The 26812-nt window shown below is 41.3% G+C and overlaps 2 protein-coding genes across 4 annotated transcripts; both read right to left on the bottom strand.

Moving 5' to 3' along the window:
• Positions 1 to 4: 4 nt before the first annotated feature.
• On the bottom strand, positions 5 to 10686 carry LOC148340469 (protein NDRG3-like). Its single transcript, XM_088290430.1, has 16 exons — positions 10524 to 10686; positions 9564 to 9643; positions 9453 to 9485; positions 6832 to 6937; positions 6634 to 6754; positions 6299 to 6361; positions 4982 to 5042; positions 4810 to 4896; positions 4655 to 4711; positions 4466 to 4569; positions 4281 to 4346; positions 4159 to 4210; positions 4012 to 4059; positions 3245 to 3280; positions 3115 to 3166; positions 5 to 2354 (listed from the first exon to the last, which is right to left on the bottom strand). Exons 2-16 carry the CDS (start codon positions 9618 to 9620, stop codon positions 2221 to 2223), a joined length of 1077 nt encoding a protein of 358 aa, XP_088146556.1. The 5' UTR covers positions 9621 to 9643; positions 10524 to 10686; the 3' UTR covers positions 5 to 2220.
• A 681-nt stretch (positions 10687 to 11367) lies between these two features.
• Positions 11368 to 25254, bottom strand: LOC148340468 (PHD finger protein 20-like). Of its 3 annotated transcripts, none has more exons than XM_088292207.1 (17): positions 25142 to 25254; positions 22869 to 22948; positions 22583 to 22757; positions 21732 to 21816; positions 21190 to 21263; positions 20818 to 21112; positions 20358 to 20420; positions 18638 to 18863; positions 17890 to 17987; positions 16705 to 16815; positions 15798 to 15878; positions 15554 to 15696; positions 15383 to 15482; positions 14953 to 15148; positions 14489 to 14681; positions 13366 to 13597; positions 11368 to 12749 (listed from the first exon to the last, which is right to left on the bottom strand). In XM_088292207.1, the coding sequence occupies exons 2-17, from the start codon at positions 22946 to 22948 to the stop codon at positions 12601 to 12603; spliced, it is 2301 nt and encodes a 766-aa protein (XP_088148333.1). In that variant the 5' UTR covers positions 25142 to 25254; the 3' UTR covers positions 11368 to 12600. The 3 variants fall into 3 exon arrangements, with proteins under 3 accessions (XP_088148333.1, XP_088148335.1, XP_088148334.1); XM_088292209.1 differs by having other exon boundaries at positions 15798 to 15875; XM_088292208.1 differs by having other exon boundaries at positions 20358 to 20417.
• Between the last annotated feature and the right edge of the window lie 1558 nt (positions 25255 to 26812).

Raw genomic sequence — 26812 nt, 5'->3', positions numbered from 1 at the left:
TGAGTTCCTTTCATGTCAACTTTTATTACGTTTCAACATACTTGAGTACAAATCTTTCAAGTTGTAACAAAGACATATTTACACACCACAACACAGGTAAACAAAATCTTCGGGACTTCCCTCATATTCCACCGTGGGGAAGAATCACACCAAAACATCTCAAGAAGTTTGCTGTGGTAAACCAGTTAGTCCAGTCACAACAGGTATGCCGAAGGGGAAATTATTCCGTTTCACTTGAATGAATCATCTATCCATACCGCAGATGTTTAGTGTCAGGTAGAACAATTTAACTCTCTTCCACTTGATGTTAACCCTTGTATTTAAGTATATGAATTGAGTATACCTTGTGTTCAGTTTTTTTTTATGAATTACATTATATGTAATTTGGCTCAATAAATGTTGCGAAACTACAGATATCAATCAACACAAAGTGTTCACAAATGATCAATTTGCCTACGATCACATAATGAAATGTGAGTCTCATATGCCCTAATCATTTGGACGTCAATGACTGAACTACTTACAAAACAGCACCCACTGGACCATTTTCATGCCAAAAGGTCCAAAAGCAGCATTCTTGGTTGTCTTGCAACACAAGACCAAAAAAATTTCAAAAGGAGGAAAATAATTAACGCGACTTATAATGTACATTTTTAGCCATGCTAGCATCACCTCACACACATGAACAGCAAATAATCTAATCGAAAAAAAAAAAACTGCAAATGTTGGTAGAAATTGAATAACAACAACTGCAATCCAGATAACATACCGGCAATAAAATGAATTAATGCTTCAAGCAGCAATGTACAGGCTCTTGCACCCTCTTTGTCACAACCAATTGTGCAATGAATCAAAAAACACATGACAGCAAAAGGGAATTTAGCGTTGTTAGTGCACGGTGAGAGCTCATCAAATTATCCAATTTTAAATAATTGATCTGAAAATTATTTACGATAGATGTTTATCTATGGATGCCAGTGACACATAGCCACAGGCAGAACAATAGAATTTTCAGAGCTGCGCAGTCCATCTCGGGGGAGGAACAGTCCGACCCTCCTGCCTGTATTCTTATTCGGATATCACGTCACCTGCGCCTCCCGACTTCTTCTGCGGCATACCATTAAAAGGGGGCTGGGGGAGAGCAATATCGCAGACAGGGAGAACAGAGTCTCAGTTTGACGAAATACTTACAACCATAATAAGCCCATAATAACGTAAGCGGATTTGAATAGTAAATTAGCCAGTTAATGTTTGTTATAGGGATTGTGGTATTGCCCCCCCGCCCCCTTCTTGTAATGTTATGCCTCAGTAGCAGGTGGGAGGCGCAGGTTACGTGATGTCAGAATAAGGAAATACGGGTACGCTTGAACGCATACTACTGTCTCACTTCTCTTCTTGCACAAACAATGATCTTTACATAAACCTCTGTTGTTAGCATCTCTCCCGCAGCGGTGTCATGCATGGACACTTTTTTTTGGGTCCGGAACGGGGGTGAGGGCAGACAATTTTTCTAAATAAGGGCGGAGGGTCCAGGCCGGATGGGTACCGAGATAGCGGCCGCAGGGCAGGGGACTGACCGGCAAAAACGGGTCAAGTGCCCAGCTCTGAGAATTTTCTTCCACTAGATAGCAAGAGGTACAAGTTACCCGTTTATTCACCTTTTGCCATTCATACTGAATCAAATTTCGGTGTAAATCGAGACAAGATCATCATTATTTTTCTCCATATATACTTTTTGTGACATCTTAGTTTTGTGGTTTTCTGCGACTTCTTTTCTAATTAGCACTGTCCTAAAATACATTTTCGTCACTACATGTCACGTACCTATAAAAATCTGTGACTTTTCGGGCATGTTGAGGCCCCCAAAGACAACTTGCTTATTGCAAGAATAATATTTAAAAACTACAATTCCACAAGGGCATTCACGGCGCTGAAATAAAAAAATGACTGTATCAGTGCCAAACTGAAGCCACGATAGAACAAGCTGCCATTGAATAAAAAAACAAAACCTCACGTGAACGCCATCTACAGCATCACCACGGCAACCGCTGGGCTGGAAGGAGGAATTGAGTCGAGACGGCCTTTGTCTCCGCCTCATCCAGAGAATTCACTCAGCTAATGGGGGAGGGATGCGAACGATAATGACGGCTAAATTGCAGAGTAGCTCCCCGGCGGGAGGTAAGGAGTCGGCGCTGAAGAGGTGTTTGGGACCCTGAGGGGTTATGGGCTGGTGGACGCACCACCTTCTGGGAGCGTGCTGGTGGAACTGCGAGTCCGGATGCCGTCGCCAGGGCCCACGCTTGAGGCGGAGTGAGTCCTGGAGCGAACCAAGCGAGTCATGCCGGCTGTGGGCACTAGAGGGGGACAAAGACGTTTAGAGCTATAATAATACAAAGACATCTTGATTTATGAATTAAGGGGAATATTATCATGTTCGTGCTTGAGCAATTTCTTTATGAGCCTGGCTTGTGCAGCGTTAAAGTGATCATGGAGCCAGATGGTCAATTTTTCAATGATAAGATCAATTAATGTATTTTTGCCCCCTGGTAGTACCATTGAACTTAGGAACTTTCTGTATAGCGGTTAGGCACCCGTCGGGCAGTCGTTGTGAATATTTCCCCAGTGTGCCCCGTCGCCACGTCAGCACAAATCAGCTGAGTCGGCCGGTGACAGTCATCATCATTCGCCGTCAGCGGCTGTGAAATGACTCAAGATGTGCAACATGATGTTTCAACTGTGTTGTCACTCAACAAGTGACAGCAGTACGCTGATGGTGCACAGCTAATTCCTCACATTTGCTGGTTAATTCAAGGCTATAAAGATTTTGTATTGATCAAGCACACAAGCGACTTTTGCATATATGCTCAACTTGTGTGCAGAGTACAAACATTCCTATTAATTTATTAGTAAATGAGGGCCAATGTCTGTATATACATTATACTGTATGTGTTGATAAAATGTATAATGATGCTTAAAGTGCATTATTAATGTGTTGCTACCAAAATGGGATCATTTGAGTGTTATAACTGTCTGCATGGCTGATAAAACGTTATTGAGTGAATTACATCCTTGGATCCAATCAACAGGAAGTGGCAAACAAATGGGTTTACTCACTGTAGCCCATCCCCTGCACAAAATACTTGAAGGCCTCTGAGAGTTTTCCAGGCTGAAAAGGAAAAAAACAGCACATTCACAACATTTCCCACAAAAATCACATGGTCATAACGAGAACGGGCCAGCTGACCTGTACCACTTGAGGAAGTCCTCCACAGTCTGCCATCTAGAGGAAAGATTGAGAATTATACCACATAGAGCAGACGAGACATTTCAAGGTTGCAAACAGCCCGAAAAGAACAACTTTTAAGTTGCTTCAGGAAACTGGGACTTGTTGTAATAGCTTGTAAGTTTGTAATAGCTCGTAATCAAACAGTACCAAGGGCAACGGAAGATGGCTGACCTCTGGCTTCAGCGGCGAACGGCCGTTTGTTTATGTGACAAAAAGTGTAGGCCCATTTCAGTCTTTTTTTTTTGTTGCATTTGTTGCATATTTTTGTATCCACTCCATCAATCACATGTGCCAAAAAACATTTCAATGTGTTTACATGAGGAGAATATGAAAATATAAAATGTAAATACGGCTCAGGTTGGATTTTGTTTTAATGTGCTGCGTATATTTGCTGTGTGCTGAGATGGTGAGACCAGTGCACAATTGCACACCTTAAAGGCAACATTGCCTGGGAACCTTTAGCAATTGGGAAAATTTCAAAAATACAGATGTGTCTTTTAAAGAAAACCGATCGATTGGAAAATCTGCACACAGAAAAAGAGATGGCTCACAACATTTTCCTGTCTTCATACAAATGATTGAAATAATGTTTTGGAAAATCTTCACCAAGTTCCAGGCCAAGCTTTGACTGTTTTAGAGAAAACTAAATCAAAGTTTGTGTGTGCCTAGGAGGCAAAACACAATAAAAAAAAATACATGCCAACTGTGGATTGAATGACACGTACCTTGAGCAGAGTGGTCTTGGTTGGATTCAGTCTGGAATTACACTCCACCTGTTTGGGGGAAAAGTGGACACGAACACACACGTGCAGTTTACAACAATGTAAAAACACACAGCGAATGGCAATCCTGGCAGCAGTCGAGAAACTGACCACAGCATCAACGGCAGGTGAAGTATCTCCAACTACCAACAGGGCAGGACACCTGACACATACACACAAACACACACATCAATCAGAAAATAAACCACAACAAAAACAGCAACAGTCCATACCTGAGTGTGTTGATTGTCTCGTCATTCAAACCGGTCACAGGACGTTCCATCTGCAACTCTGTCCGGCTACAAACGAACACACCGACACACACACACACGCAGGTTTTGCTTTCTTCTGACACATTTCCAAACTCCAAATTTAAGCGAATGAAAAAAGTGAACACAAACACACATTGACAAATCACCTGTCGTAGCTGCAGTAAAACAACACCAAGTTGTCCAGCGGAATGTCCTGAGAAATGTGTAGCCTGTAAGTCTGGATGAGCTCTTTGCTCTCTGTTAACTCATCCTGCACACACACACACACCCCCACATGCACAAAACATCTTAATGAAGCATGACAAGCCTCCGCTAATCAGTGTGCGTGTGCTCACAGTGCTGAAGTGATGTGCCATGATGATGTCCACCAGGTTGCTGGTCCAGCCACTCAGCTGCAAGAAACAAAAAAATCAACAGCATTTAGTGTACAAATGTCATATTATTGATGTGTGTGTGTGTGTGTGTGTGCGTTTCAGGGTGAGTGTCTGACCTTGGATACAGCCCAGTCCATCCAGCCCTTGGCGCAAGGATCAATATTGATCAGAACTAAGCCCTCCACCAGACTGGGATCATTCAACTGGAATGACAACCAGCAGCATCAAAGTGGGTGTCCCAATAAATTCGTCCACAATGCGTATTTGCCTAATAATGGATTCACTCACAGCCAGTTTGGTGAGGATGTAAGCTCCAGCGCCGACCCCGATGCCGATTACGCTCGTTATTCTAAACACATGCGAGTCCACATTTCAAATCATTTTGGGGAAATTGTGGATGTCATGGAGGCCACTGCTTATTTCAGCGAGACAATGCCAAAACACATTTTACAGCAGCGTGACTCCGTTGTTAAAAGAGTGCGGGTACTCGACTAGTCTGCCTGCAGTCCAGACCTGTTTCCCAATGAAAATGTGTGGCTCATTAAAAAATGTAAAATGTGACAACGGAGAGCCCGCACTGTTGAAAAGCTGAAAAGCTGGACATCAAGCAAGATTGGCGAAGAATTTTACCTACAAAAATTCAACAATTAGTCTTCTCAGTTCCCAAATATTTATCGAATGTTGTAAAAAGAAAAGGTGATGAAACACTGTGGTAAACATGACCCCAGCTTTTTTGGATCGTGTTGCAGCCAGAAAAATTCTGAATGATTATTTGCTAAAAACAACAAATGTGTCAGTTGGAACATTAAATATCTTGTCTGTGGTGTATTCAATTAAATCTAGATTAAATGTGATTTGCAAATCATTGTATTGTCTTCTTATTTACATTGTACACAAGATCCCAACTTCAGTGGAATTGGGGTCGCATATTGACTTAAAAATCGATGATAAAAAAAGGACATGATATTTTTTTCGGACTAGATACATGGTCCCTTATAAGGCATGTTTATTGACATAAATCATCAAAATTCAGTGGCACTGCCTCTTTAGCACACCTGTCAGTCATCTATCTTGCCGCTGTGCAAGTGTGAGCACTCACGCGCACATTCGCATTAGTGGTGGAACAGTGTGGGTTGACTGTATATGTTATGTTTGCATGAAATTATTAACGAGGTGTCAGTAGTGCTTTCATTTCACTTGAAAAGAATAATTTTCAGCACAGGAATTCCTCCGACGTTGCCAGTTTCGCACTGTTTTGGTGAAATCCGCAATGAAATGAGGGTGATAAATTTAGGCTGAGGGATCGTGGAGGCGGGGCTCTATTTGATGGCCTGTGAGTTGGCAAAGGCGACCCTAACAACGTATCTGTCAGTTATACAATAAATTAATTCAGGAACGACAAATAAACAGCTTCTTATTTTGAGAGCAGTGCGAGTGAGAGAATGAAAGTTTCTTCAAACAAATTTAAAAGTCTTTAAACCGAGCACATTTTTATATGCTTTCTCTGTATCGTGACTTTTCACCTTGGGCGGTTGGCTCTGGAACGAATCCCCTGCGATAAAGAAGGGGTTCACTGTGCATGCAGTGAAGAGTAAACTGACTTACTGAAGCTGCGTGAGGACTGATGGCAACATGGCAGCCAGCTCGTCCATAGACGGATACTGGTATCTGAATACACAAACCCAAAAAAAAAAAACATAAGTTCAGGTAATAATTTGCCCCACCTACCGACTAAAATTTTTTTGGTTAAAACGTATGGTTGCAGGGGATTGTAGCCAATCATAACTGACTTGGGGAGAAAGTCGGAATATATTTCCCAAAGCACACCTGATGATGACATTCACGTGCCACTGCTCAGTGCTTGGGGGTCGCTGCTCGAAATGTGTTCGTAGATTTTTCTGCCATGGAAAAACATGTGTGCATGTGTGCATGTTTGTTACCCATTGGGGAACGTTGGCGCATTCTCCTGTTGTCCTGGAGCATCCACGTGCAAAACCGAGAAGTGCTGAGTCACTTCCTGCATGTCCTCGTAGTTGAACAGGCTGTTAAAGCACGACTTATCTACAAACACACTTCAAGTTAGCACCGTTCAAGTAATATGCACGCAGCGTACATGGCTGACTCGGTGTGTAACTCACGGTTGAGGCCGACATCATGGTAGGTGAGGATGGTGGGCCGGTTGCCCTTAGCGACACCTCTCATGGTCACATGCAGTGCACAGTGAGTCGTCTCCACGTCATACTCCTGAACAACAAAAACAAACGCGTACACGTATTAATCACCCAAACATTAAAAAGGGGAGATATTATGGAAAATGATTTTAGTGTGCTGGATACAAATGGGTGCCATGGTGCTCAACTGGTTAGCACATCAGTAGATATATATTTTCTTAAATTGACTGATTTTTCTTCATGGATAAGGATGTCCAAGTAATGAAAGCCTGATTTTTGTTTCTATTAATTCCTCTTGGGAAAATGACATCTGAATCCAAACAAATTCTGTTGTGTTTGACTTGAGAGGTTCTACTGTCTGTCCTATCTGCCAACACGCAGCGAGAAGCAGAACATGAGATGTTGTGCAGGGTCTACTACAGCAGAAAGAAGAAGCATTTCGTCCTCTGGAAGCTCATCAGATCCTTTTTTTGGAGGCGACTCCCACACTGCAGAGTCAGCTGCTATTTTTACTTGTGTACTGCTGCTCTGCTGTCTACATCAGGGGCGGGTAGTATGGCACATTCCTCTTTAAAATGTATTTATTGTATTAAAAATTGCCTGATTAATTCAAACTAAATTCTGAACGAGATTAAAACTGAGAATAAAGCACTTGAAGGATTTTATGGTACAATCCCTCGAGTTGGCAGAGCTTCTTGCTTGATGTCTTGATGAAAAATTATTGGGGTCATCCCGATGGCATCCATGATTTTGGGTTCAATGACGAAATCTGGCATACCAGGCGCGCTCAGTTCTGTTTTTCTCCTACAGCAGGTATCTCACAGCCAGGTTAGTTGGTCCTCTTGATCCAGATCCAGTTGCTGCTTTTCTATTTGTCGGAAGGACCGTCCTTCCACCCATTTTCTTTTCTTCTGGAATGTGGTTGTGGTCATAGCAACAAACCCTCTGCACTCAATTTCTACAGGGAACACCTTGCTTAGCCAATTGCCTTGGCTGCTTTTCGGCACACTTCAGGCATTTCGGCTCATACTCAGCAGCCCAAGAGCAAAAATTGGCTCAGAAGCCGGTGGTCTACGCTAGGTCTCCTTCAAACAGTTCATGCAACTGAAACGTATTTTCAGATCGAACTGGATTGTAACCTCACTCCAGCCGCAGATGCATGTTTGGAGGTTTTGAACGGCAACTGATGTAGATGACATGTTGATGATTCTTTTTGTTGTCACTGCCACGCCTGATATCGTTACCGTGTATTCAGGCAATTATTTATTTATTCACCTTCCACTTCCACTCTCGCAGGCTCAAGGGGCATTTTCCTTTCTGGAGTTTTTATTACCATGAGGGGTGACGAATGTAATATTCTTTTAGCTGCTTTTTTTCTAAATTGATTACGTACTTAAAATATTATTTCTTTTTTTTATTAATGTATCCATTAAAAAACCACATAATGGATTCATTGTAAAAAAAATCCTAATGTAAAAATGGTAAAATAATAAAGGGAGAGGGTGAGTACCATAATACTTAATTCAGTATTCATATTTTTGTTATGTAATCAAAGAATAAATTCGCTTAAGCCATTTAAAACAGACCCCTTTTACTGATGCAAATGCCCCAGTATTAACGAGCTGTACCCCAGTATCAGGCGTGGACTGACCATTGGACCGGCCAGTACGATGATCAGAGTAGGAATCATTTTTTAAAAATGTTTCACAGTTGTTCATGTTGCAGGAGCCACCGGAAGTCTTTCCTTACATTCATGAATTTGCAATCTGCTCAAAAGAAAGGCTCCCTCCTCCTGCCCTCCTCCCCAAATCCCTCTCATCCCCTCATTCGCTCATTGTGTGTCGAGCGGTCATGGCTGATGGCCTCCACCTCCTACAGAGGGATGATATTGGTCTAAATGACACTACTCCAAAAAAAAAAACGTTGCAACGTCCCGAGGGGTCGGAGAGCCCCCTACTAGCAGGTGTGTTGAAAATACATCTACAACACATCAAAATGAAGCAAATTCATCAATCAGGATGCAAACAAATGAGAAAAAAACAACCAAGAGGATGAAGAAAAGAACAAAGAGATGGTGGTGTTTTCTATGTAACATAAGAAAAGACCGCAATTCTTTTAAAAATAAAGTAGGATGTGACTAAAATTGTACTCATACATGGCGCCATCCAAGCCACTACAACCACTGCAACCACCCGTACACACAGCTTTCCCTGGGGTGCGCCCAGAATTTGTCCCACTCATCTCGTTATAAAGACGGTTTGACGGCAGTAGGCGTGACTATTTTGTTTGACCAATATATTCGTCATAGTTAGTGAATGCCTAAATATATCTAGAGCCTATCCCAGCTGACTACGTGCGAAAGGCACCCTACAACCTGAAAAGGTCGCCATCCAGTCACAGGGCAGACATAGACAGTGTCACCGAGTGGGAACTGATCCCATGCTGCCCGCACACAAATCAGGTGGATAAACAACTACACCATCAGTGAGTCTACTTGTAATTTCATGCGTACACCATCTGGAAATTTCCCATAACTTTGCAAACCTAAAGATGATCACATTATGATGACCTTTGGGACAACACTTCACCTGACAGTTGAAGTCCTGCAAGTTGCTGCCATTCTACGGAGAGAGACAAAAACATTGATTCATCAGAAGCAGTGAAAGTGGAAGTCCAACCAAAGCTGTGTGTTGCCTTACTTGTGTTGTCAGCAAGGGTTTGATCTCTGTCAGTTGCACGTCGTGAAGTTCCTCCATCGCGCGACCGCTTTACTGCTCACCTGAAAGTGGATGATATTTTATTTGCATTTGTTGACTACACTGTGTGTGTGTGTGTGTGAGTATATATATATATATATATATATATATATATATATATATATATATATACATTCCAAAATATATACGTTCATATATTCATATTACAGCTGCAAACATTTGCCGCCTCTCCTAAGATCTTTCCTCATATGAAACTGTTGAGCAATCAAAATGTTAATTTATTACGGATGGTGGCTCAGACAATGGATGGATGGATGGACAATGTTTCAAAAGACAGGACTTATTAAAAAGAAGGAAATATTTATTTATATTATTCCTGTGGCCGAACGGATATGGGGGGGGGGGGGGTGCTGGAAAAAACACATTAAATCTTGTTTGGTATCAGGAGATTCAAAGCCGACTCAAAAAGGGAGAATAAGAAAAACTTGATTTGAATGATCGATTAAAGGTGGAAATTAATTTTTTGGTGGAAGACATTTGGAAATATTATTCGCCCAGTCGCAGTTGAGCGCAATATCATCGCCTGGACGTTGCAAGGATAGGTGACGTCACGTTACCGCTTGTAGAACGGGTGAAAGAACAGCTCTTGATCAACAGTCGATTTGCGAATAACATAATCACGTGTGTGTTTGTGTGCGTCTTTCTTAACGAACGTCAGCCGATGAGCTCAAGTCTGATGCTAACGTTAGCTGAGGTCAGACAGCCGCTGCATAGCAACCGTTGTCATGGGAACCGTTTCATTTCTCTCTCTCTCACACACACGCTCGCGCGTGCACATAAACAAACACATGCACAAGCACACGGCTCACGACTAGATAGCTTGAAGCTAAATATTTGTGGCAACTCCGTTAAGCTATCTGCATTTTCCAGATTGTAACTCACCGTAAAGCGCGCAGTCGATTTTAACAAACGACAGGAGAGACGAAGGCCAAATGAAAAGGGACGAGGGATCCGTTCGGAGCGTGTTGTGTGGATCTCTTCAGCTCCGAAGATGAGCAAAGTGTACGAGTGATACGCGGACAGGCTGCCAGCCAGGAAATGGCGCGGGCTGGGGGCGGGCTTCGGAGAACGTAAACAACAGCTCGTTTTACCCCCTCAAATGATTAAAAAAAATACATATTTATACAATACATATACATATAAGTGTGTGTGTGTGCATTTCTTCTTTTGTTTAATTTGTTTTTCGTCAATATTTCACTTTGGACTTATGAATTTTTACTTGAAGTTTTACTTTTCTACTGTTGAACAGCAACTCCCACACGGGTGTTTTTTCAAGAAATTAATGACAAAAACGTTTGATTTGTAATAGTTGACATAAATTTTGTCATTTGAATCTATTATTATTATTACTACCATTTTACATGTCTATATTGACTCCGGGCACCTTTTTTAGTTTGATGGCTAATTTCAATTTCAATTATTGAACATTTATGGGAACATAATGTTTTAAAATGTTATTTAATCTTGTGTTATACAGTACATATAGTCTGGATGGTGTTTATAGATTTTGACAAAAGGGCCAATTTATTCCCAAGAGTAAGCGCTTATGTCTCATGAGCTGTAAATTATGACGGTAATAACTTCTGTTATGATTGACATGCATGCAGACAGGTCTAACTGGGGACGGGGGTGACCTTGACCCGGAATACCATTGAGTGAATTTCAGAAGGTCTTGTTTGGTACCCCAAAAGATACATTCTCAACAGGATACACGCACACCCAAAAATTAGTTTCACGAATGCTGAGGTCCTTGAAAAAGACCATTCATTTGTTTGTTTATTCATTCATTCATTAGAAGAATGGAAACAAACAGCAACCTGGCGCTAATGATAAGGAAATAAATGTCTGACTACAACTTCATACATTTCAGTTAATCGTAGAAGAATAGAAAACGTTTTGCTTGCATTGTGTGTGTGCAGGACGACGTGATCAATCAGTGAGCAAATTCTCTTCCACATGGACATAATTATTGGGATGCTTGCAGGAAGTAAAAGTTGAGTTAATGCATTAAACAGGTATACAAACACTTGCGGGTCTGGGGTGGCAACACACTCAAATTCTGACATTAACCAAGCTATCATGTCTCCGTATGAGCCCTTCTATAGTTTATTTTTTTGGTAGTGGGGTGGGGGTGATTTGGGTCTGTGGCAATGTCATATGCCTCATGGGTATATTAATTGAAAAGTGTAATTTGATGCTTTGTTAATTAAACACTGCATAACCAGCGATAATACAATAAAATCTCGATGGGCGCTCACTTGAAGTGTAATTAAAGTGTTTAGCTTTATATAACCAAAACATAGCTGTTTCTAAGTAAAGATGGCAGAGCATGCCACAGTTGGGATTCGGTATCTTGAGTGCCACAAAAAAAAATAATAATAATAAATATTGTTTTGGAAGTCCGCTTGTTTTCCACTTTGAGCTCTGCTTTTGCAAGTAGAAGCAAGAAGATGACTCCGTGAACATTCACCGTCAACTGAGGTGGAAGAGGAGATGATCAAGATCCAGCTGACTGGTCGTCATGGTAACAAGAGCTCGGCTCAACATTAGCCCAGTAGCATAAAACCTGGGTCTCCTAATACTTTTTTTTTTCCAAATGGTGTACATGTAAATCTGTTTAGCTTTTAACAGTATTCTTTTTTTTTTTTTTTTTTAATCGTTAAAACCAAAAGCAGCATGCTGTCTGTTCAAAAGAAAAAAATCAACAGATTTTTGCCATGACTCTAGTCTAACAAGAACACTCTTGGTTTTTCAACAATTAAATAGAAAAATAATATACAAAGTAATATCAGAACGCTGGTAAAACAATCATGCCAAAGTGTGTGCGTTGATGTCTTGTACACTGTGAAGTTAGTTAGCTGCTGAACGAGGAATACGTCTGTCTCTGCGTAGTGCACTTTGGGGTCAGGGTGCGCCACAAACAAGCGCTTGTCAAATGTGTTAGCTGGCTTAGACATTGTTAGATGGAGTGCAAGTGTCGCACAGACAGCCGTCTCACGACGGACAGATCGTGCAACAGGCGCCTGATCCGCTGTTTGAGTTGCGGCAGGCGGGACAACGGCTCGGGAGGCTCCAGCTCCCCAGAATGGTCCAACCATGACTCCAACACTGCGGAAGGGAAGAGAAAGTGGTTTATTGACTTCCTGCAGTGTGTTATATATAGTACACATACACACACGCAGGCAGACACAGACACAAATAATGGTACCTAGAGATAGTGTACACATTTAATTTGTTCTCTGACCATGCTCGTAACTTAAAAGATTGAAGGGAAATAATTTTTCCAAATAAAATTAATGGACATTCCTTTTGAGACCAACCACAGCCTTCAAAAATCTTTGCGTTCTTAAAAAAGAAAAAATACCACTCTTTCACAATGTGCATTATAAAAAAAGAGAAAAAAACTAAGGCTGAAGAATATCAAATTCAAATCAACATCACAATATAGAATGATTGCAATTTTAGAAAAAAAAAAGGCCTCATTCAGTCAGTTGATAGGCATAAGTTTTTAAATACAGGTATGTATATTTTATTTATTTTAATGTCTAGATATGTTCTGTGCTCAACAAGTGCACTCCACATGTTTACATATTGTTTCGTGAAACATGAAAAGTTGAAGGTGATAAAGTCAGAGTTTCGAATTCTGGTCAGTCGCATCTCAATGCACCACTGTATTTATTAACACATGGGGGTATATAAAGGGAAAACTGAGCACACGTCTCACCGTCCACGTCCTTCTCAATGATGTCCATCCTGTTGCTGATCTGCTGGTGTAGACGCTCCACGTGCTCCAGCAGGTTCAGCTGGCACTCAGTCACTGAAGTCGGCGAGGACACCGAGGTCGCTGGGTGAGTATGCGCATGCCCTTCGTCTCCATTTGTGCACATGTGCTTTGTGCTTTTGGCACAGCCTTGCCAATTGCATTCGTCATATCCAAAGTCTTCCCGCTTTATTTCCTGGAAAGACACACACACACACAAGCAAGCACGCACGCACACACGGAGCATTCACCAATTAGATTTCCCATTTTAATGAATTGCACTCGGCTCTTTTGTCATTTGCAATGTGAAAATATTTCTGCTCACATCCATTTGTTAGCAGGAAATAAAATTTAAAAAAGTGCCAAAGTGTTGTTACGTTGTCAACGCTGACTGCGCTTGTGGGTTTGATTGTTATTGTTTTGTATGGCAGAAGCTGAAAAACAAAAAAAAATTCAAACCCAGATTTTCCTGACGAATTTAGTCTACTTGATCAAACAGATTAATTGCCCAGCCCTGCGCCAAATTCTTCGCTGCATCTCACTTGGAAGTAAAAATAGGTAATCGCTGGCGTGGTCACGTTGCCATGGGAACAACAGACATGGAAGCCTGGTGCGGTAAGCTTCTTTCCCAGCACGCTTTGCTCACCTGTGCTTGACCCGATTTCACAATGTGCAAAAAACTATCCAATATGGCTGAATTAAAACAATTCTATGAAGGCAAGTGGGCCAAAATTCTTTCACAACAATTTGAAAGATTCTTCAGCCGTTATTGCAATGCTTGATTTCAGGTTTTGGTGCCATGAGCAGTAGCACAACCAAATATTGGGTTCAGGAGCCAATTTGCACCAAGGTTTAACATTTTATGACCTTATACCTGCAGCCAGCTGCCCGATTTTTTTTTTTTTTAAATAACATTCCAGTCAAGCCTCATCCTTCAGTCAGAAGCTGCGTGAGACCCTCCTGAACGTAAAACATAAATATGTCTTCGGTAGGCGGGGACTAAATTTCTGAAGACGTATTTATAGGTTTTATGGATTAAATGAGGAACTGTCTGTTTATGTTCAGCTGTGAAACCATTTCATCTTACCTTAACCTCATGGAGTGCGTCTTGTTTCGCAGCGGCCGGCGGGTTGTGCTTTGCGTCTTCCCATGACGATTCAGGCTTCTGGTAGCAGTGCTCGCTGCTGACATAACTTACGGGGGGCTGATCACTCATCTTATGCCCCTCCTCTGGCGTCCACGGGACTCGCCACAGCTGCAGGTCAGGGTGCGACGGCGAGCTGCGTGGCCAGACAGAGGAAGTCACATATGTGCAAGTCATAAGTCAAGTTGTAACCTTCAAGTTTTAAGCAAGTGACAAGTTACTGTGGATATAAAAGTCAGCCAATTTGAGTCCCCACTAAAATTTCAAGCAATTTGAGTCAAGTCATTGCATGGGTTAAGCAAGTCATACAATGTTGCTCACGTACTAGTCAAGTCCGGTGACTCAATATCCCTCCTCTACCAGACAGAGAGATGGGGCTGAGCGAATGAGTGCAGATGCGGACTCACCGTAACAGACTGATCTTCAGCTGCAGGCCGCTGAGAACCTGATTGAGGTTGTGCGTGTGCGCCAGGAGGCCGCTGGTTTGCGTGATCTTGGAGGCGTTGCTCTCCGAGTAGTTGTCCCTCACAAAAGACAGACCGAACATGTGGCCAGATGTGAATAAGTCCGGCTCAGACAGGTAGCACTGAGCCCGCCTCCAACCTGGACACACCGAGTCAAAGGACCACAATGTGACGATAAAGCCCAACGCCGCTTTTATCATTCAAAACACCAAATACAGGCAACTTTGACAGAAGTATATTTTCTCTTTGTTTTCTAAACTAATGCAGTGAATCCTACAAATGCTCAGTATTCCAACATCTGATTGATTCATTCGCTGACTGATCAAGACTCAATATTTGTGTTCCATTAGGTTGGCTTATATTTGTGTCCTACCTGTACAGTGCCTGCAGTAGTAGCAGATGTAGTTGCGTGGGACATTATCCTCGTACAAGCCCATGCAGGTGCCGTGCTGCCAACACAAGCACGACTCACACTGCAGACAACAAAGTGGAAAACTTTCATTTGTGCTAAGGTGCCTCAAAAGAAACGAGACGTGCAACTCACCTGGATCATAAAGTCGTTCTCTTCGTCCACCTCGCACACACACCTCACCACCTCACAGTCCTCTGCCCCCGTGGCGAGTGACCAGGACGGTGCGTCCTCGCCGCTCTCAGCCGTCAGCGTCGACCAGTCGCTGCCGTCGTCCACTGAAAAAAAGGATGATGTGAATTGCCGTCTGGCGGTTATGCTACTGGTGTGTGTTACTGTGTGCTTGTGTGTGTGTTTGTGTTTGCACATGTGCATTTACACGTGTGCGTGCTGGGGTGCTCCTCGCCAAGTTTGAATGTCATGGGAGATGAGGTCAAGCCGTCGTCGCTACTGCAGACTTCTGAAGAGATTTTCATTCAATGAATTACTCCGCAGTGAACATCTTATTCCTTTTTTCATATGCCTCGAAAGGCCACACTATTGAGAGACCAAGCATGACGTATCGAAAATGCTATACATATTGTAGTGTCTCTGCATTAATTCATTCAGTTTTCAAAGCAGAATTCCCCATATTGTTTGCCGTGTTAAAGTATTTTGACTGATCTTCCAAGCACCCAACCTATGAAATTTGATCTATTATCCAAAAAAGGTTTGTTTGTAGCTGTCTCAATTTTCTTTGTAATCAGCTGTCATAATTGGTAGCATGCGGACCCAAATTCAGAGAGGAAGGATGTACTCCAAAAAAATTTTAATCTCAATTGAAAAACAAAATCAGAGGTACCCTGAATAATAAAACACAAAAATTAGTGATGTTACGAGACGTGCCGAGGCTTTGATGTTTGGGTAGCACAAGTGGGTGACGTTCCATCGGAGAAAGGTTTGGCTTTTGGCAGTGGTGCAACAGCTGAACAGTTTCTAATGGCGACATGCTCAACGTAAGGTACAGTAAGTGCCCAACTAAAGATAAGGCGTCCGTTGCCATGTATGGTTTTAAAAATGAGAATATCTGTGTATCGCTCAGTAAAAAACATTGCAGTAACAACAACGCTTCTACGAATAAGAGAATTTGCATTGGCTTTTTTTGCAAGGGAATTATTAGTTATTTGATTCATTGTGACAGCCCTCTAAACGAGTCGTTTCTTGTTATGCTTTTGACCTGGTCAATACAATGATTTTTGTATATTTTTCTACATATCATGCTCTCGTGTTCGGGACGTGGCTTTTACCTGATTGATTTATCTTTTTTTTCTTCTTCTTCTTTTTCTTCTTCTTCAGTTTGACCCTCAGAAAGTTTTTTCTCTCTTTCCTGTCTTGATGACTCTTCTCCCTCTTGATCTCTGCAGGCAGACAAACCACACCAAAAAGGCTGGATTTACACACCATGCTGCAAGTTAAAATTCCAATTTTTTTGCTTTCAAGATGCCTAAGTGGCAGCTAAATACAGATTTTAAAAAAAACATGCCGTAGAAAATGCAGCGTACATGCTGTTGATGCGAGCTTGTCATCAAAATAAACACATTAGCGACATATGCCACACCTACTAAACTACCCATTCGCCACCACCATGTTTGACAGTCAGGATGGTGCGTTCAGAGCCATGTGCAGTTTTAATTTTACACCGAACATAACATTTAGCCCATAAAGTTAAATTTTAGTTTCATCTGACGAGACCACCTTCTTCCATGTTTGGAGCGTCTCATGAGTGGTTTGGCAAACTTCTAATGGGACCTATTATTGTTATCTTTGAGAAATGGCTTTCTTCTTGCCACCCTTCCACAAAGGCCAGATTTGATCAATAGTTGGCCAATGGACAGATTCGCCCATCTGAGCATTGGATCTCTGTAGTTCATCCAGAGTGGTCATGGGCTTCTTGGCTGCATCTCTGATCAATGCTCTCCTAGTTTGGCCAGAAAGTTCAGAGGGAAGGCGGGTCTTGGTAGATTTACAGTGGTCTTATATTCTTTCCATTTCAATATGATTGCTTGAACTGTTACCCGCGAGATGTTTCAAGCTTGTAAAAAAATTTTTATATCGTAATCCTGCTGTAAACATCTACACAACTTTAACACAGACTTGCCTGGTGTGTTCCTTGGTCTTCATGATGCTGGTTCCTACCAAATATTATTTTAAAACAACTCTGAGACCGTCACAGAGCAAATGCATTTATGTTGAGACTAGTTTACACACGGGTGGACTCTATTTGTCAATTTTTTCTATTAAAAAAAACAACTTAAAACTTCATGTGAATTTTTTTCCACTTCACGATAGTGTCCCACTTGGTATTGATTCTTCACAAAAAAAATCACATTTTATCTATTTATGTTTGAAGCCTGAAAAGCGGTAAAAGGTCAAAAGGTTCAAGGGCAAAGACTTTTTTAACCAGCAGTAGCAGTCAAGTGGTGTCTTCCAACCTGTTAACATGGTCCTGTGCTCTCTGTCACCACGTTGACAGGCGATGCTTGCCATGTCGTACAGAAAGTGGCTGTTCTCAGAAGTAGAGCGCTTCCTCCTACAACAGATTCAAGTCACATCAAGTCAGGAAGTGTTCTGCAGGGAACTGTCAGTGACTGTGTTCGGAATCACTCAAAAGCCATTATATTGTGACCACTAAGGGGGGTTGGCCCTTTTGTTGTGCTGTTTGAACATATAGTGAGTCCAGATAAAACCCCTGCAGAGCCGTGACGAAAACCAAATCCAATTGGAAAATTGTTTTTCATTTAAATGATTTATAAGAAGATTAAATCGAAACTAAATCATTGGAGTGATGCATATTTATGTATAGAAAGTATATATAAAATGCAGGTCAATTTTTCATCTTCTTGCACATGTCCAACCAGTAATTTATTTGACCATTCTTTAATATTTTTTGTTACTGCTCCACACTTCAGCCCATTTATCATAAATATAGTGACAATTTGAGGAAATGTAGGAATTTAAGTGGAGTCAATTTACATTGTGTGTACCTACGTTTTATACTTGCGCCCCTAAAATTTGAGGCCACTCTACTGCAAATAAAGTCATGTAAAGTTAGTTTGGCGACCTGATATACACGACTGTATAGTGAAACGAAACACTGTATAGAGGCTAACAAAGTAACGAATGAGTGAATGATTCTGAACATAGCCAGTATAATGTGATGCATTGACATTATCAACTGACCTTGGCATGTCTGTCCCGGCTGGACTGCCTTGCTCCTCTGGTTGCTGCTGCTGCTGCTCCTGCTCTTGCTGCTGATGCTGCTCCGTGTGGTAGTACTTGATGTGGTAGTGCAGCAGACTGGCCTTCCGGAAGGACTTAGTGCAGCCCGCTGATGGACACTTGAAGGGATTGTGGTCCAGTTCGATGGAGAGGATAGGGGGAGGCTGGTTCTTGATCACTCTGTACACTGACGCACAAGTGTTCTGCTTAGTCCATGATGTGAGACATAGGTGGGTAGTAGTAACGAGCTACTATTTACTCTGCCACAGTAAATGCAACATTTTGGAGGACTTGCACATGTCAGAGTCGTTTTATTGCAAACAATTTTTCATTTAACTTGAGTAGTTCAGTTGAGAAGACACTCCTATTCATTACACTCGCTTTTAATTTTTAAAGATTTATTATAGCTTGCATGATCTACTTGTTTTCGGTTGTCAGAGAGACTTCAATCACATGACTCTGTTTCACTGCTCCTACGTAACCAATGGCAACTTTTGACTCCAATTCACCAATTAAACAGAGCCAGAAAGTCACATGACCGTAAAGAAGATTAATTACTGTAGCTGAATTTGCATTGATTTGAGACATTTTATTCTAAAAATGAAATTTGTTTTAGTACATGTGATATTGCTAGGTAATACCGGAATTTTTACATTGCATTTTTTTAATTTTATTTTTGTCTTTTTGACATTCATGTAGAGTTTAAAAAAACATAAATCAAAAGTTACTCACCGGTCAGTCATTATTTTACTAGTTTTTCTAAGTATTTATGTACTTTTATTCAATTAATTATTATGAGGACTACATTTACTTAAATTGCATTATTCAAAAGCAGGTGTCACCAACGTGGTTCCCACGGGCACCAGGAAGTTCCCATGGACCACATGAGTAGCCCAAGGCCCTGTTCCACAAATAGGACAACAGTAATGGGAACTTGCTATTTCCTAGAAATGTTGTGGAAGTGATCATTTGAAAAGGTGAACACTGGCTGATATTAATAGAAATAAAGTGTTGCAAATGGATGGAAGGCAAGTTGGTTAGCAAGATGGCCTCTTAGTTCGGAGGTGGAGGGGATGGTTCCGGCTTTGGCCTTCCTGTGTGGAGTTCGTATGCTCGCCGCGTGCCTGCGTGGGTTCCCTCCGGGTACTCCAGTTTCCTCCCATGTTCCAAAAACATGCATGGGAGGCTAAATTGTCCCTAGGTGCGACTGTGAGTCCGGCTGGTTGTTCATCCTTGTGTGAGCTGTGATTGGCTGGCAACCAGTCCAGAGTGTACCTTGCCTAAAGCCCAAAGACAGCTGGGATAGGCTCTAGCACCCCTGCAATCCTCGTGAGGAGAAGCGGCTTAAATAATGGATGGATATTGATATTTATGTGTTCCCTAATTACAATGATCAATAGCAATGATCAATTACAAATTTTGATGAGAGATCCTTATGTGTCCCTAAACATATTTTTGATGCTGATTAAAAAATGTCTTGACTCTTTTTCTAGCACATAAGGTTTTTTTTTTTTTAATAATTTAAGTTTGACCTAGAAAAGACTGCGAAATCCGGATTTTACCATGCGTTGTAATTCATAGCTTTGAAGTTTCCGAAAAAAATCCACTATTGGTGCGAGGTGAGCCCAAACCCAAAACAGCATTTTGGTTAAATCTAAAAGTGAAATATTTGGTGACTTACGTGGTTCTCTGCTGAATTTGTGAGTGGTGGGCAGGTGGGCCTGGCGCTCCAACAACACATCTGCTTCAGGTAACACACACACACACCACGGAAAACACAGGCACAATGAGGTCAATAGGTCATTTTCATCAATGTATTGTACAGTGGGGCGATTAATCAAATGTATTCCAAAGCAATTTTGTTTAAGAGCGGTTTCCATAGTTTCAAGCACATCCCCACTGACATGCAATGCTTCACCAAACAATATCAACACCAACAGACAGGAAATTATTTATTGCTTATTATCAAAGTTTCAAGTCTTTCTTAAACACTTCTTTCTTATCAGTAACCTTTATTTTACATTGAGTTCATATTTTTTCATATGATCATATGACATTGTCTACATAGATCACTTATTGATTTTTATTTCATGTTACCAGGAGCAAATGAAGAAGAGGGTTTATTACATGATAGTGTTTACCTTTGTCAATGTGGGCGGGGTTTGGGACAGCAGGCTGGCTGAGCTCACTTGTGATTGGCTGCTCATGAGTCTCAACGTTTCCACTGGGAGAGAGAGGAAGACTATTGGCTGCTGGTGGAGGCAACGATGATGATGATGAAGATGGTTGTGGCCCCCTCTCGTCTTGAGTCTTGTCCTCCTCTTTCTCCTCGTCTTTCTCGTCTTCATCCTCTCTTCCTTCTTCCTCACACTCCTCCTCGCTCTCTCCTTCTTCCAATCCCTCACTTCCCACAGCTGTCTTTTCAGATTTTGACTTCTGCAAAAGCACACATATGTTTTAACAGGCATTCTGAATGGATGAATCGGGTACAGTAAGATTATAGTATTCCTTACTTTCTGTAAGGCTTTGACCTTTGGGGGCTTCACGGTCCGAACCACACCATCATAGAAGCGTACTGTGTAGGAGTCTGAAACACAAAAACACATGAAGAAATGTACAACAGTTCTGGGCACAACCTAGTGACTGGGTATATTAAAGGGTAAGTATTCTGATTAATATTGCCTTTGGGTAATAACAATTAAGCACAAAAAGGCATCCGTTGTTATCCATCTCAAGGGACGGCCATATAAGGGTACAAAATGGCTGCCCCTGAGATAAATAAACGAGGGAAAGGATCCTGACAGTTGTTTGCGTCTATGCAACAAACAGCAGTGCAGAGTACCCACCCTACTTGAGGTGTTTGTGAAAGGTCTAGCTGTTGTGAAATGCACTATATAAATTAAGTTGCATTGTATTGTATCACTATAAACATCTAAATATGCAACTTCCTACCTCAACAACTTTTTGGATTGACTTGGAGAAAAATAACAGTTAATTCTATTCTGATAGCAACAGAGCCTCCTCTGTGGAGGTAATTGTGTAAATGCAGCCTCACCGTCATTGTTGACACGTAGGATTTTGGCTGGGTAGAAACGACAATCAGTCCAACAGGCCAGAACCTTGGTGCCGGAAACAAATGACTGAGAGAAAGAGATAAGAGGAAAACGTTGATGGATGTATAAGTGCTGCTGACAAGAAGGGATGTTCCGATCAGGGTTTTCTGCTGCCGATTCAGGTACCGATCATCTAATAGTGAGATCGCACGACACTGATCACCAGTCATCCGTAACGATTAACGGCCTGTCAGTCCGTTACTGTCGAACTCACGTTTTTCTAGAGGACTGACACTAACCGAATAAGCGCAGAGAGAAGCGATTTTTGGCCGTCACTAACCCGAAAAGCAACGATTGTCTTTGACAAATATTGTTTTGCGGAACACATTGTCAAGTTAGCCCCATCCATACAACATTACTTTCTTCATGACTGCGCTGCGATAACGCAATAGCCTGCTGGCTTTCATACGGAAAGGTTGTCTATCGCAAGCGCTCCGCTTCTGCAGTGCATGAGGGCCTGCATCATGGAATGGAAGCCACAGCGGGAAGCCCTCTCCTGGGCCTTCTTCTACAAGGACAAGGAAGCGTGGATAGACTTGTTCATCAAGTACAACACCGCTCCACTGCCGTGGAGAGGATGTTCTCCACAGCCAGCGACATCCTCAAGCCGAAGGGGGCCGGCCTAGCCAGCGTCAACTTCCACAAGCTGGTGTTCCTCAAGGGGACCATGTCCATATTGGGGTACCCCAGCTATAAAGGGCAGTTTGGGGAGGCGAAACAGGAGGTAATAAAATGTATATATTTTTTTGTGTGAAGTGGTCCAAAGTGTTTCTAAATGAAATGTGCATCTTACCGTTGACACGCTTGTTGGATTGAGGCCCCGTCTTCCTCTCAAATTGACTCGCTCCAGTGGCCGCAGGTATGGAGAGTTCCAATGGAACCATTCGTCGTGACGCCGGCTCCACCGGCGGAAGTGGATGAGAATGCGCTCTTTGTCATAGTCAACTTTGTCGATGGTGGCCGAGTACCTGACATTCCCCGCAAAAAAAAAATAAAAAATGCCACAAAATAATCAAATTTGGTCCATGAAAACGTACTGAGTTGTTGTTGGTTAGCATGCCACTGTGAGTAGCGCATACCAGTTCTTGTGGCGGTCTCTTGCCTGCAGTTGAGCGCCCACCTCAAACTTGATGCCAGTCCTGTCCGGAGGAGTCTTCATCTGAACGCAACAAAGTAGAAATTAAAAAAAATAATAATAATCATGTTACCTCACTCTGGTCTTTTCAGTATCATCTCCTGTTCAATTAAAATGTCACATAAAGCACAATTTTCTGACTTTGGTGAATGTTTTCTTTCACTTTTCTTGTAAAATGTTTCACTTTGTATTTTGTTACTATTAAATCCATTCATTGCCTATCGCACTTATTTTGATGAGGGCCCAGAGGCAGTGTACACCCTTGACTGGTCACAAGTCAGAGTCAGGGCACATATAGACAAGCATTGCCCCTCACATTCACACCTATTGACAATTAAGAGCAGGGGTCTCTTCACTTTCTCCCTGGGTGGTTTGTGTATCCCATTCAATGCTATTTTGCAGCCCCATTCTTGACATCAAAGTTGGATGTTAGTGCAGCCTCCACTTTTTTGCCGTACTATGGGCCAGGCGATTTTTTTTGTCATCATTTGTGGGCGACCATAGCGCAGGATCATGACAGCTTATGGTAAAACGTAACTATGAAGTGAAGTGGAAGGAAAAGACACCCAGTTCCAGTCATGTCTTTTTCCAAATCTGCCATGAAGAGAAAAATTGGCGACAAGAACAGCCAATTTCAACAAAAACAGGAGACGGAATGTTGTTTTTTTTTTTTTAAATGAATTCAATTAGGGCTGCACAATATTGGGAAAAACATATGATATGCATCTTGACGGAAGTGACATCAATATTATTTTTATATTTAACATGTACCTAAATACATTACATTTTTATTATCTAATGCAGTGACTCTCAACAAGTGTGCCGTGTCACACCAGTGTGCTGTGAGAGATCATTAGGTGTGCTGCGGAAAATTATCCAATGTCAATAATTTTGACCCCAAAAAATGTAGTATATTCTAATATTTTTGGGGGTGTTAATTTATGCCAACTATGTATAGTAACAGGAAAAACAATGACGTGCTTGCAGAGTGGTGTGCTGTGAATTGTTTACAATGTGAAATATGTGCCTTGGCTCAAAAAAAGGTTGAGAAACACTGATGTGGCAATATAAACAAACTCAATGTGTTCTTAGCTAATTAATTGTAATCCCCCTAGATAATGTCCAACAATTGGGCTGTGATGCGGAATTAATTAAGTTTGTGTCACACTTTTCAAATTCAGATAAAAGCATACAATTCTGTAACAAAATGATTGCATGACTTTGCGATATCCATATTGCACAGGCCGTTATCGCGATATAAATTTTTTTCAAAATATTGTGCAGCCCTATCTTGAATCAGGCATTATTACTGAACTGGACAACCAAGTATGCAAAATACTAGGGAGACAAGAGAGAGGACCGGGTCTGGTCACCAATGCTGTTCACGTTCTGAAGAACCGTGAATCGTTTCTGAAAAGAAACTCTGACATAATGCATATGATTCTAACATTTAAGTACAATGACATAAGAGGACTATCGCCAAGACAAAGTCGTTTTAATAAATTGTTTTAATATTATTTTGTAAGATTACAGATTAAGATTACAAGGCACCGTAAACTAAAGCATTTTACACACATTTGATGGTGCTTAAACAATAATCAAAAGGCTGTCTTCCTGATTTATGCGTGTCATTTAAACGAATTATGTCATTGGCACCAAAACAACTTTTTGGTGTCTTTTGACAGCTGGACAACGGTTTTGACATGTCTGTTTATGCACTTCCTGTGTGAAAGCATCCCATTGGCTAGAAGCAGTCAAAGGTCGGCATTTCTAACTTTTCATTGGTCGTAAATGCTGCCAGTGCAACGCGAAGGCCCGCCCTTTGCCTGCTTTCTGCTGGATTATCTCTCCAAAGAAAAGCGACGATTAAGGTCATAAACTCAGGCCAAAATTCTCACAAATAACGCAGTGGTCTTCTACGCGCAAAGAGTAGTGGAGATTGGCGCGCACTTTTAGCTGTTCATCTAGTTTTGGACAGTAAAAGTGATGAGTTGGCGTCTTGTGCTGCTGTACTCCTCCAATGAGATGAGCTAGATGAGCTAACGGCTAGTCCCACAAACGGAGGAGTACGACCAAGACGTGAAGTGACATTTTAATGACAAGTTTCATGACGAGCGACGCGCTACACATCTTCAGCAACTACCCGGCCTCTTTAATTTGACTCATCAATAACTGTTCCCTTCGAAGTTGAAAGGATGAAGCGAAAAGCTTGTTTACCTCTCGCGTTTAGCAGCGCAGTCAGTGAATGTACTCGTGAGTGACGTCACATCGAGATGGCACTTCTGCGCATGCGCATTCTGCTTCACTGAGGAATCGGTGGAAGGGTGACGCTAGGTGGTGCCATTTAGTCACATTTTTGCAAGCAGTCACTTTTGAGCGTTGTCACATACTTAGCCCAATTGTAGTAGTGCGTTAAATTATGAATTTAATCCGTTCTGTGACCAGTGTTGGGCAAGTTACTTCCAAAATATAAAATATTACATATTACTAGTTACATGTATGTGACAGTTATACGTTTCTTTACAATATTATTGTCTTTGTAGAGTAATGAGGTTGTACTCATTTTTAAATTACTTTTAAATTATTATTTTTTTATCTATCCATCCATTATCTGATGTGCTTATCCTCACGAGGTTCGCGGGCGTGTTGGAGCCTATCGCAACCGTCTTTGGGCTGTAGGCGAGGTAAATTATTTAATAATGATACAATATAATGCAATTTTATTGGTTTAGCAAATATCTTACCTTGTATGAGAGGTAATAAGTTGCTCTTCTGTCTAAGTTAAATTTGTGTTGTGCTCCTGAAGTTGTTACGCATTATGAGAGTCAAAAACTGTAATATTACAAAAATATTCAGAATAACTCATTCGTTACTGACTAAATAAGTAATGTTACTGTACTGAACCGTCACAGATGACATGAACAGAAATGCCACAGGACAATTGTTTTTTTTTTTTGCCGGCTGTTCCTTTTTCAGTTAGCAACAAAAGTTAAAATGGAGGAATTAGAAAGCTCTCTACTTGATGTTAAGGTAGAGAACATTGGTTTTTGAGGAGTGAGTGGCCGTCAATGTGACCGTTCCCACCGGGTCATTAAGTTTATATTTTTAATTGATTGTACATTAAAAACAAACAAACAAATAAAAACACAATGAAACCGATAACATTTCGTTTTTGGCAATATTCCATCTTTAAAAAGTCAATTCACCAATATACAGTCCCCTCCAAAAGTATTTTAATGGCAAGGTCAATTAATTTGTTTTTGTTGTAAACTGGAGATATTTGGGGTTCTGATCAAAAGATGAATATGAGACAAGACAAAAGTGCAGAAATCAAGCTTTTATTTTATAGTATTTATATCGAGATGTGTTTAAACAGCTCTGGACAATGCACCTATTGTTTGAAAACCACCCACTTTTCTAGTGAGCAAACGTTTTGGAACGGACATAATTAAATGAACTAAAAGTGAATCCCATATATGGTTTGTTGGCACAAGCCTTACTTGCAGTAACTGCATTTTAAGCCTGCGACCCGATGATTCCACCTGACTTTTGCTTTCTTCATTGCAAAAGCTTTTCCAGGCCTTTACTGCAGTTCAGGAGGTAAAATGCAGTTACCATTGGATTAAGGTCCAGTAATTGGTTCGGTCAGTCTAAGATCTTTCATTCTCTTTTTTTTTTTTAAATAATAAAAAAGTTATGAACTACTGTGTTAAATACATATTGTTTTCTTTGTCCTATATTTAATTCTCCAATAAACTTCAACTGGGACAGTTAATAAACCGGTTAAAGCAAGCGCTTGACCTGTATTTGAATTGTTCACTCTTAGTCAAACAAAACAATTTGTGAGATTAGCTAATCAAATTGGACATCCAATAGAAAGAGCTATGG

This window comes from Idiotropiscis lumnitzeri, chromosome 3 (genome assembly GCF_059441095.1).
Source record: "Idiotropiscis lumnitzeri isolate Australia: NSW breed Sydney's pygmy pipehorse chromosome 3, RoL_Ilum_1.0, whole genome shotgun sequence".
Taxonomy (NCBI): Eukaryota; Metazoa; Chordata; class Actinopteri; order Syngnathiformes; family Syngnathidae; genus Idiotropiscis; species Idiotropiscis lumnitzeri.
The sequence above is the reverse complement of the archived record's forward strand: the minus strand, read 5'-3'. Positions and strand labels throughout refer to the sequence as shown.